At 32.7% G+C, this 13,264-nt stretch overlaps 1 protein-coding gene and 1 pseudogene across 1 annotated transcript; both read left to right on the top strand.

Moving 5' to 3' along the window:
• Positions 1-13,264, top strand: part of LOC128170701 (uncharacterized) — a 723,116-nt pseudogene that overhangs the window by 180,169 nt on the left and 529,683 nt on the right.
• On the top strand, positions 1,487-5,782 carry LOC128170724 (uncharacterized). Its single transcript, XM_052836496.1, has 3 exons — positions 1,487-1,853; positions 4,033-4,158; positions 5,018-5,782. Exons 1-3 carry the CDS (start codon positions 1,487-1,489, stop codon positions 5,599-5,601), a joined length of 1,077 nt encoding a protein of 358 aa, XP_052692456.1. The 3' UTR covers positions 5,602-5,782.

Raw genomic sequence — 13,264 nt, 5'->3', positions numbered from 1 at the left:
GTGGCAAAACAAAATGTTTTATCTTTTCATATTTTCTGTAGAAAATCAATAAGAGTTTTATGAGTTAATGATAATCAACTGATTTGCTTAAATTATTACCTAACATGATACAATGTATATTTTAGCGCATATTTTAACAAAACAATTATGAGATCATGCTTCGTGTTCTTAAATTTTGGCTTATGTATTTTTGGACTTTTTGAGCTGAAGCCACTATAGGAAAACAAATGGGTATAACTATTTTGACCTCTATAATAAGTTTATTAGTTGTATTAACTGTTCAAATTAAAACGATTGTTTGGTTTGACACAGATTTCCAAAACACTGGAGTTACCTTAATGGCTAATATGATATGCAACAAAAATATATAAATATAATGATTTTGTATTTGGTTTGTGGGCTTTTGTATTTGGAGAATGGGGTTATTAAACAGTGTAATGCAAGACTTTTTTATGATACGTTATAAGTTGCAAATTGCTATGTATGAGGGTTTGTGAACAAGGCTTAGATAATTCTTTACATTGGATTTTAGCTCAGGTTAACCTTAGGTTCAAGTGAGCTTTTCTGATCACCTGTTGTCCATCGTCTCTGTCCGTCTGTCGGTCGATCTGTAAACTGTTTACATTTTTAACTTCTTCTCAAAAACCGATGGGTCAATTAAACCAAAATTGGTACAAAGCATCATTATAGGTAGGGGATTTTAAATTGTAAAATAAAGGGCACAACTCTTTTTGAAAGGGAGATAATTGCGAAACTTTGACAAATATTTACAAAAAAGCTTACACATATAGTTGAGACTAACAATGATTAAAATGGTGATCCCCGGACCAATACTGGGGGCCCACAAGGGGGTCAAAGTTGAAATAGAAATATAATGGGAAAATGTTTAAACATCTTTTTCTCAAGGACTACAATACTACAATTAGTGAGTACTGAGATAACTATCCAAGTACCATACAATAAATTCTAAATTGCGAAAACCATGATCCTGAAATTTAATAGTTGTGCCCCAAAAGATGTTCAAAGTTTATAACATAGACATAAATAAGGAAATGATTAAGATATTCTTCCCAATAACAACGTTACAATTTTTGGGATTAATATGCAATCATTCTAAAGTAGTAATGATTCTAGAATGATAAAATATTTTTTTTATGTAACGAAGTCTCCAGAATAATTAATAAGAGGGAAATTTTAGTGATCAGTTAATCATAGTTAAATTAATAAGGTTTATCAAATATGGATAAACCCTGTTATTTCATGCAGTTAAGCATATTGTTTGGGGCAAGAACTATAACTCTAGTAATGTTAATTCAAGAGCAATAACTCCACACTTCCTGGTCTTGGAGCGTGCGCGTTAAGCTCTTCCTTTTATATTCAACTGTTCCCTGAGTCGGTCACAAAAAATCAACTAGAGAAATAATCAAGTTTTATCGTTTTAATCGGCGAGTTTGATTACTTTATACCGGCATATTATTTCAATATCATGCTGAGAGTAAGGAACCAAAGGGCATTTAAGGAGAGAAGCCCATACGCAGCCGTGCCAAATGGAGCAAATACAGTTGCCTCGAGTAGTGTTTTGGCACGAGGTCGTCGCGGATATCGTCGAGGAGGTCAAGTGAGACAGCCCGTTGCAAACAGCTCCAATATTAATGCTCCTCCGACACAAGCGACTCCTCCAACACGTGCGGCTCCGACGACACCAGCGACACAGGCGTCAACTGAAGCAGGCCAGGGAATGTCACGGAGCGGGATGATTGGGATGATTCCTCACAACATGCCGCCCATAGTTAACCCCAGCCCTGACGCACCAAGTGCGTTGTCGTCACATGTTCCCTCCAACATGAATCAAGGTACAGAAAATTATTTGGAAAATAATATTGACACGCCAAACCCATTTAACAGTGTTACTTCTATACTGGGATCCCATGTATCCCAAGCTCTCAAAGATAAAATTTGGAATGGCGAATTTGTTCATTTAAACAAATTGTTACTTCAAGAGCCTTGCACAGAAATGCAAAATCAAATTGTTTTCGAGGGGGGTGTTTTTCAGGTCAAACCAAAAAATAAAGAAACAAAAATTACAAACTTCTGGCAATGGATGGATGCATTTTTCATATATGCTTCTATATTCTTAGAAAAACATCCACTACAAGCCATTTCACTCTTGAGGTATATGTCAACGATTAAAAGGGGGGCTGCTAGTAACAATTTAGGTTGGTTGGATTATGATGTGCAATTTCGCTTAAAGAAGTCTGTAGACTCCTCTTTAAACTGGTGATCTATTGATGCTGAACTATGGTTGTTTTACATGCAAACAGTTAATAAAACCCAATTGTCAAATCAGTCAACTCGTAGGTATTTGAAATGTTATGCCTACAATTATGAAGGTGTTTGTCAGAAACAATATTGCAAGTATTTGCATCAGTGCATCACATGTAATGCATATCATCCCTCCATTAACTGCTTCAAAAATAATCAATCTAATCAAATTCCCAAAAATGCACCTGCTCGTTCGGAAAATTTTAATTCCAACAACAAATTTTTCAGGAATCGACAACAAACCACAGGACTGCAAACCTACATGTAACTTGTTACATAAATTATGGGATATTGGCAGCACTCCAATCAATACATCTAACTTCAGGCATTAGAAAAAAGGTTGAATTTGAAAACATGATATCTGCAGAGGAACATGCTGTTGAGTTACATGAAAAAATAAATAAAGAAATAAAATTGGGTAGAATTTAAGGCCCCTTTCCCTGTCCACCTATTTCAAATTTGCGGTGTAATCCTATTGGTATCCTCCCCAAAAAGCAAGGGGGGTGGCGTATGATTTCTAATTTATCACACCCAGTGGGTAATAGTATCAATGATCACATTGATCAGCAATATTGTTCAGTGTCGTACTCTACATTTGATCAAGCCTTGTCACTGATTCAGGAGATGGGGGAGGGTGCATTAATTGCCAAAATGGACATTTCAAGTGCTTTTAGATTGTTGCCAGTCTGTCCTGAAGATTTCTGCTTGCTAGGTTTCAAGTTTTTAAATTCATATTATGTGGACAAATGCTTGCCAATGGGTTGCTCAATTTCATGTTCATTATTTGAGATGTTCTCTTCCTTCCTTCACTGGGAGCTGCAGCAAAGGTCAAATTCAAGGGGGATCATTCATTATTTAGATGATTTTTTATTTATAGGTAGAGCAAACACAGCTGATTGTGAGATGTTAATGGCTCATATGATAAAGTTATCTGAAATTTTAGGGATCCCATTAGCTCCAGAAAAAACACAAGGTCCATGTACATCTATTTGTTTTTTAGGATTAGGCATTGACACAGTTTCAAGAACTATTTTCATTCCAAAAAATAAAATTACTGAACTTTTGGAAAAAAATTAATGATGCTTTAAGTTGTAAAAAGGTCACCGTTAAAAAATTACAGTCATTAGTAGGGTCACTAGCATTTGTGGTTAAAGCTTTGCCCTCAGGAAGAGCATTTTGTCGTCGTGTATATGCGGCTTTAGCAGGAGGAAAAAAAAATCTTTCCATTTCATAAGAATTTCAAAAGAAATCAGATTGGATTTAGAAATGTGGGTAGAATTTCTTACAAAGTTTAATTGATTAACCCCTTTTCCATCTTTGACATGGCAAGATGATGAGACACTCAAATTTTATACAGATAGCTCAGGTTCAAAAGGGTATGGGGTTATATTTGGCAGTCAGTGGTGTTATTTGGCTTGGCCTTCACATTGGTTTTATGAGACAACAAAAGATATTACTTTTCTTGAACTTGTGCCTATTGTTTTGGGAGTTTTTATTTGGGCAGAACAACTCTATGCAAAAACGTTATTGTTACATATTGACAATCTCTCATTAGTTCATATTATTAATCAAAAGTCTTCAAAAAATAACAGGGTCATGGTTTTGATTCGAGCGTTGGTATTGTATACCCTTAGTTATAATATCCAGGTTAGAGCTATACATGTTCCGGGAAAAAATAACAATATAGCAGATGCTATTTCTCGATTTCAGTGGTCAAGATTCCGACAGTTGGCTCCTACAGCAGACAATTTTCCATGTCAAATTTTCGCTCCATTTTGGGAGATTATTCATCAAATATAGATCAACTGTTAGAAGCCAGTATCTCTGAAAACTCAAGTAAAGTTTATAAACAAGGCATCCAAGTATTTTTTAATTTCAGAGTTCAAGCTTCCTTTGAGCATTTGTGGCCACCACCTATAGATCATATAGTAATGTTTATAGCTTATATGAAGGAATCTGGATTTGCATTTTCAACAGCAAAATCTTGTATGGCTGGTTTGAGTTTTGTTGTAAATTTACATGGTTGGCAGAATGCTACAGAATCCTTTTTGGTCAAAAGGTTGTTAGCAGGGTTTAAAAGGTCATGCAGAATTCAGGACATTAGACAACCAATTACATTGTCTTTATTAACACAAATTACCAGTATCATTCCACATTTAACTATTTCTTCGTATGAAGCACATTTATTTCAGTCAGCATTTCTCATTGCATTTTTTGCTTTATTGAGATTAAGTGAACTAGTGGCACTGGAAAGAAATCATGTTCAAATGTTGGAGGATGAGTTTATAGTTTTTGTGGGTTGCTCAAAAACAGATCAATTTGGTAACGGTTCATCCATTAGAATACCCAAAACACCAGATTCTTTTTTGATGTTTCAAATTTTTCAAAAATTTCAAAGTCATAGGCAATGCATTCAAGCAACACATCTATTTGCCCACTGCAATACTAAACCGTTGACTCAATATCAATTTTCATCCATGCTGTATAAATCCTTAAAATTCCTAGAGGTACCTACACATTTATTCAAGTCGCACTCATTTAGGATTGGAGGTGCAACTTACTTGTACTTAAAAGGGGTTTCTGAAATACAAATCAAGCACATGGGTAGATGGAGTTCCTCGGCTTTCAAATCCTACCTAAGACCATGTTAATAGTATTTTTAGTTTTATGCTGTAAAATCATACATAAATTTCAGATTCAGTTTGGATCATTGGCTCATCTATTATTCATTGGGCACAGAAATATGCAGAGACCACAAATCAGTTAAACCTTGGATTAAACCACTTTACCATTAATTGGAATGGTAGAAGGGGAATGGTTTGGGAGTACATGTATACAACTGTGTCAAGAATGTTAATAGCTAATAAACAACCAACTATTTTGATAATTCACTGCGGTGGTAATAATATTTGGGACCCTCAAAATACCCTAAAAGGTATTCAAAAATTCATGAAACTAACTTTATCTCAAATAGCAGACCTCTTGCCAAACACTCTCATTGTATGGTCACATATATTACCTAGAAGTAATTGGAGGCAGTCTTTATCAACCATTGAAGGTGAAAACTCTAGACGTAGAATAAATAGTGCCATTGCAACATTTGTTTTCAAAAAGCTTAATGGTGCATCTATCAAATATCCAGATATCCAGATAACTCAAAAGAGATTATTTAGATTAGATGGTGTGCATTTGTCAGATTTGGGTAACAATATATACATAAATTCCCTGAAAAATGCTATTGTGCAGTTTGTGACATCTTCCTCTCGCACCTATCCTTAAAATATACTAGCTGATATATCTCTGGCAAGTCATGGTCCGTTTACTTATCTATCTTATTATATATCATATACATATATCTGAATCTAGAATGTCCAAGTATAGACATTCTTATGTATCATATCTACAGGTGTCATTGTTGTCAAAATTGCCGCCTGGTATTGGCGGATGGTTCACGTGACAGTGTCCGTGATCTATTTGGTATAATTTTGATGAGAATACTGTCTCCGTGGGGCACTGTTTTTTATATATTACATATATATATATATATATATATATATATATTTGATATATGCTGCCATATTGTTTGAACGGCGCATGTCGAGTTCAATGTACATGTATGAAATCTATCTGATGTACATGTACTATATATCTGACTGATATCTATCTGATATTCATGTACTTATCTAATTTTTGCACATTTGATGAAACGGCCATGACAACTACGCCAAACAAACAAAAGTCTATTTAGTTTTGTATACACATCAGGGTAAATATCTGAATCATAATAGTCTGTTGTTTTGATATTGGTATTAGCTAGAAACATAAAAAGCATATTTATTTGGGCAAAGGTCATGAAATAATTAGGTTTATCAAATATGGATAAACCCTGTTATTTCAAGCAGTTAAGCATATTGTTTGGGGCAAGAACTATAACTCTAGTAATGTTAATTCAAGGGCAATAACTCCACACTTCCTGGTCTTGGAGCGTGCGCGTTAAGCTCTTCCTTTTATATTCAACTGTTCCCTGAGTCGGTCACAAAAAATCCCCTCCCACCCAAACCAATTTTTTAGAATAAGGTTGCATGGTTATAAATTATCATAAATTTCCATTTAAACTACTTGTGAATAGTTGCATAGGTATTGTTTTTGTACAATTATAAATTGTGAATAGCTTTTTCGGGTTGAGTTTTCTTTTGCAGCGTCATGGCCATGAAGAATAGAAGAAAGATGTGCTGGAAAGTGAATATGGACAAAGAATGGTTTTGCAGGTCATCTGTATTCAAAGACTCAGCAACAAAGTGCATAATTTTGATTAGAATACTGTCTCCGTGGGGCACTGTTTTTTCCAGGCTCCTCGGGTCAAGAGAGTATTTCTAATATTGTATATTACATATATATATATTTGATATATGCTGTCATATTGTTTGAACGGCGCATGTCGAGTTCAATGTACATGTATGAAATCTATCTGATGTACATGTACTATATATCTGACTGATATATATCTGATATTCATGTACTTATCTAATTTTTGCACATTTGATTAAACGGCCATGACAACTACGCCAAACAAACAAAAGTCTATTTAGTTTTGTATACACATCAGGGTAAATATCTGAATCATAATTGTCTGTTGTTTTGATATTGGTATTAGCTAGAAACATAAAAAGCAAATTTATTTGGGCAAAGGTCATGAAATAACTGAAATAAGTATATCGACTATTTTTTTTATGTCGATCCCGACATCGATTAGTAACACTTTTCGAGGTCAAAGTAATCGGGATCAAAGATCACTAAATTCGAACAACTTCAATGTTGTGGGTATTAGTTCTTACGAAGTTTTGATCTACAAACACACAGTACGGAAAGACAAAGGAACAAAAAATAGTAAATGTAATGAAAAGAAAAGTAGGAATCATTGATAGACCATATCAACTATATATAGACTTCCGATGTTCAGTTCAGTTCATAACACAGATGAGAATGCAACAGCTAGGCCAATGTCAACACAACAGATATTCAGTTCTGCAATACAAAACACAGAACTATATCGACTTTCAATTATTTCATAAATTGTCTTCTTCTATTTTTTCAATGAGAAAAATTGTTTTGACTGCAAATTGAGTATTTTAAAGCTTAAAATGTAGTTTCATTTGATATGTAATAAAATTATGAATACAAACATGCCCAATTATATTTTTTTATGTGAACCATGTATCTGATTTATATTGTTATTCTTTTTAAATTTTAAATCTGTGGATAAAATCCAAAAAATAACAAATAGTCACTTAAAGCACTAATCAGCAATACTACTTTAAAAAAATTGAAACAAAAATGCGAAACTTTAGAAGAAAGGCAGTTTATCAAATTTGAAGTGATCATGGGGGAAAATGATCCTGATCAGAATTTTTTTTTTTAAATTTACAAGAAAACTAAACGTTTATAGACAGATATAGGGAAAATGTTTTAAAATGTTGTTTTTAAGCAATATACATGTACAATGCTACCCTTAGTTATTTTATTTTGTAAGCATCCTCACATATCTCCTTTTGAGGGTCACGGTGACCTTCTTTCACTTTATATTTTTATATTTCAATACCTAATTGTGTTAACTTTCTGATTTGATGCCTAGAATATTTTGAGATTGGCCAGTTGAAGCATCTTTAAAGATCTTAAGAGGTCCCAAAAAGAAGGTTCCCTTTTAAAGTAATGTTTAACGCATGACAAGATTTTGAAAAATATGAGAGTTTTACAATATTTTTCAATTCATAATATTTACTTTTTTCAGTGTCTTTAGTGTCTTCTGTGATTAAACTGCGTATCAATTTTGCACTTTACATTCCAACAAATTTAAATGACGTATAATCGGGGCGCATTTTATATTCACATATTAAATCATACCATTGCTGAAAATTATGTATATATAAGAAATGAGGGATCATTCTTTGAATATTATGAGGTAATAAGTTTGGTCTGGGTGGGATCATTTCTATCATTAAGTCTTTTGGGCTTCACAGGATATGATCACGCCCGGACCAAAATTATCACATCATAATACTCAAAGAATGATTCCTTATTCCTTAAATAAACCCTTACGAAATAGAATGAAACAATAATTATTGTTCAGATGAGCGATATGCGGATCATGGGCTTCTTATTTTTGTTTTGTTTTTTTGGGGGGGGGTGTCTTTTACCTTTATTGATTTAAAAGAGTGTCGATGCTAAAATGTTTGATAAGATATTTCAAAACCAAAAAAAGTAAAATGAGAGATTTTGTGTTTTTTCTTTCTGATTGAAATGTCTTCTAATACCTTTCTCTTTCTCTGTCTATATGTGTCACATTGGGTTTTTTATCAATAAATTTATATATTCATCGCATATTTTCCCATATGTTTGCATTGGGAATTTGCGAAGTTGAATTTCCTATAAAGACACTTAATCTTTATAATGAAGTCACAAACATTCATGGTTGTAGCTGTTACAGTGCCTCTTCCATGAATTTGAACTCACCCTTAGGATAAAACAGTTATTTTGAGGAATAAATCACATTTGCAGACAAAGCAAGAATTTACAAAGAATAATAATATAAGCATTAAATGATTATTGGATGTCGTTGGCCATTTAACACACCAGGTCAAGCAGACAAATGATCAATATGTGTGTATTATAGGACCGAAGACATCCCATTATAAGCATTCAATTCTTAAATATATAGGACTTGAGAATTTGGACCGATTTTTACGCTGACTGAGACGTTTTGAACCTATTTTATCCATACCACAGACATGTAACTGTTTTGAATCAAGAACTAAAACTGACTATACCATTATATGATACAAATAACTTCTATCATTTAAAGAAGTATTTTGTGAATCATGTTCTAAAGAAATTTAATACATTTCAAGCAAAATAATCTAACTTAACAACTAGAATATAAAATGAAATAAAACATAGCTGTGTAGATTGCAATGACACAATGGTCCATAAAGTGAGAATTAAATAGAAGAGTTATACGAAAGCCATCCAAAAGTACTATGAGCAGTGTCATCCATGTTCCAGACATGCAATGACCATACTTCATATATGTTTCTTAAGACTAAGCACGCATGATATTTTTAACACAGCGTATAAGATTTTAAAAAAATCATTTATTACCAAAAACCATTTAAGATTTGAGAAGTGATATTTGTTTTTATAATATATGTTCTTTTTGAAGAAATTATAACTGATATAAAAATGTCAGGCAAAATTTTTCACTTTTCAGTCAGAATGCGAATATGAATGAATAAAAGAACTAAAGTGTTTATTTTATTAACTGTGACTAGTGATTAAGATACTAAAAACATATGTTTAAAACAAAAAGGAGTTTTTATGTGTGGGTGGATGGGTTTTTTTTAATGCCAAAGTGTTTTACAGACACTGTCGCTAGTATTTCAAAAGTGTAAAAAAAAAAATGATGGAAATTAACACAAACATCTATCTTTTGAATCGCATTATACCGTAAGCTCACATTATGTGGCATTTATTGTCGAACAAATAATGTCAATTTTTTCACAGCAAATACTTCTGGATAGATTTTCCTACGTCAGAATTATGCTATCCTCAGGGGTATTTTTCTTGATTTTAAGTGAATCCATTGTAACAATCTACCTTTGTATTACTCCAAAGATATAGCTACTCCCTATTAAAAATTAGGCGGTAGAATTTAGAATTTTTTTACATTAAAGGTAGAAAATTATATTCCTGTTAACATATCACAATATTAACAACTGAATACAACTTTTTACTATATATATATATATATACCTAAAGCAAATCCACCCTTTTTTTTAAAATGCTCTCTCACAAGTATCAGGTGGTAGATTTTTTTGAAAATTCTCAAGTATAACAGAGTTCGTGCAAAATGATAAATGATTAATAAAAGATTTGTTATTGTAATGTTAATGTCAGATAACCTAAATTGGCCTCTTTAAGATTACCCAGAATGAACAAAAATATTGTTTGTTATAGACCGTTCATTTAGGTTTTATTTTATTTTCAAAAAGTGGGTCAATGGCCAAAGGTCGGATTGATGAGGGGTATTGGGGGGATGTTAAATTTTTAAAAATAAGCAATTTTTCTAAATATTTTGCCATTTTGATTCAATTTCCTTATCAAAAATATTAAAAACTGGTGCCCTGTTTTTCATTAAAACATACATTGTCTACGTAAAAGATTAATCTTCAGAAGCTTAACTACCTTTCCATAAAAAAAATTTTAAATCTAGTGCCCTGTTATATTTTGAAACCTGCATTATTTACGATCAGGATTTTCAACAATCTAACTTTTTTTTACTTTTTTTTATAATTTATTTTTTTGCTTTCATTTTCACAATCATATATGAAATCCTAAAGAAGGTAATATATATAAGAATTATTTGGCATTCTCACGTTCACACTCTTTCTCTCTCTTACATACTACATTCTCTTCAAGAGCAAACATAAAGGATATATATATATATACATACACGCATATACACACACAAATATAAAAAGAACAGTTTTTTACCATGTTTAAAATTACATCTCAATTTTTTTTTTCTAATTTACCCAGAGTTTATTAAATTTTGTGATCTCACATGTTTTGATAGCTATATATTTTCAACAATCTAACTTTGTTTCTTTTGTTTACTTAATATTATTCCATGCACGTACAAAAAGGGGGTAGTAAGCTTGGATTAAAACTATTATTGAAAAGCGAAATTTCAAATTTAGAAAAAGGCATTTTGAAAGAAGTAACTTTTGGCAGGGTGCATAAATATCTAGGAAACCAAACATTACAGGAAACTGAATACATAAATAAAAAATTGACAATAACAAACCGTCGAAATTCCATAAAATGAAATTCAAATTCAAAGCAGAGCAGCACTGACCTCCAAAAAGATAGAGGTAGGATCAGGTGCCTAGGAGGAGTGAGAATCCTCTGATGACCAGTCACACCCGCCGTGTGCTCTTTCTCGTAATTGGGAAACAATTATGTGATTAATTATGGTCTAACAAATAGTATGAAAAACGTCAGTCAGCATGCGACCCAGTGGAGGATTGTATTTGTTGTCAAAGTCGTTGTATCGACCATTAAACTTACGAAAAGATGTATCAAATTAACTGAGAGACAAAAACTCAAGATGCAGGTGATGAAGATGAATTGCTATATAAGTAAGGAAAGTTGACTATAGAAAAATTGAAGTCATCGCGTTAATCATAAAGTTTTGTTGTTAGGTTACCATCAATGTCCATTTCCAGAAAAAAAAAATCCAAACATGAAACAGATAACGCAGACTCTGTGGTATCTTTTATTGCAAGTTCGATGGGATATATCGTGTTGATGTAAGTATGGAAATAACAATTGTTAATTTATAATACGTCGTCGATATACCTGAAAGTTGAGTTGAAAGCCACAGCGAGTTATTTATTTTTTTCATGTACAAGTTTTTGAATAAATTCTGCTTCATAAGAATACAAAAATAGACCTGCTTACAATTTCCAAACACTACATATATGTAAATATCTTTTAAAGAATATGGTGAACTAAATTTCAGAAGGACATTTCCTCTAGATCTTCAACTGTTTTATTAAGGTCTTCCGTTTTCAACGGAAGACCTTGTACTGATTCTGTTGGTAATTCTTTTTATTCTTTTTTTTCTTTAAGACGTTTTTTAAAACTCAAATATCTTGCTTGTTTGTTGTCCTATAAAGTTCAAATTTGCAGAGCTTATTGGTAGTTACTATTTCTCAATATCTATGGAAAATCGTTGATATCGACACTTCCGGTACCGAGTTATTCCCCTTTTTCCCCAAAATATAGGCATTCTTGTGCACGCAAAGGCTCTGAAACCGCTCACAGCCTGTGTTACAAAGTCACAAATCTTCAAAATAAAGAGTTTGAACGTTGTCCTCCGAGTTTTGCTTTTACAATTTTCCTCCTTTAAAGTTTCAAAAAATTAATTTGAATTTGTGTTTCAAAAAATGCTGATTTTTTGTTGTGTTTTTGTTATGAAGCTTTTTAGTTTAAAATTTTCTCTAAACACATATAGAACAAAATATGTGCAAAATGTCAAGGGCTTTCACTTGACACCATTGAAAAAGGGCTGGCCCCTTAAATTAGGGGTCAAGAGCACTTAAAAGTCTTCGCTTTATAACTCAAAACTGGTTAATATTTCGCTATAGCTGTCGATAGAAAAGTTGTTCATTATTGTGTTATCAATGTCGTTACAAAACTATTTTGTACCGGTAATGCGTATTATGAGTGTAAAAAGCTTGTCTTGTTAACATGACCCTGTATTCATTTGGCAAGTAAGCGAATCGTCTTCGTGCGAATAACGTACATATATTAACAGCTGAAAGTGTTCCAGCATATACGGGATGCTTTGATTCATTTGAAAAAGTGTCTAAAAAGTATACGTGTATATGTTTTTCTTACAGCCTTTTTTTTTGGAGTAACCTCTGTTTAGGTCCTATAGTGGACAACCGTTAAGAAAAACAAAAACGAGAAAATATAAACGTTCTTTTTCTTATCTAGTGAGATACATAAACTAGATTTAAAAAAAAAATAACTTCCATGAAATGGATTTGAGTCATTTTACTGCAAGCATTTAAAATCGACCTAAATTCTTAGTTGTGTGCGTCATTACATAACCCATCTCGCCCGCGGCCGAGAAATTCGATCGCCAAGGTCGCGGCTGGACTACCTAGCGGTCAGCGGTTATCTAATACACAAGAATCGCGTCTGTCATATGTGATTTTACTCAGCAGCAAACACAAGAATCGTACACAATGACATTAAAGCTTACTCTTCTTAATTTGGATTAAACGATAGAATAAGAAATCGTTCTGTTTAATCATAAACTCGAACTGAAGCAGTATCAGACAGATAGATCAACTGTGGGATTAAAGGGAAAAAAAAC

Source organism: Crassostrea angulata, chromosome 2 (genome assembly GCF_025612915.1).
Source record: "Crassostrea angulata isolate pt1a10 chromosome 2, ASM2561291v2, whole genome shotgun sequence".
Taxonomy (NCBI): domain Eukaryota; kingdom Metazoa; phylum Mollusca; class Bivalvia; order Ostreida; family Ostreidae; genus Magallana; species Magallana angulata.
The sequence above is the reverse complement of the archived record's forward strand: the minus strand, read 5'-3'. Positions and strand labels throughout refer to the sequence as shown.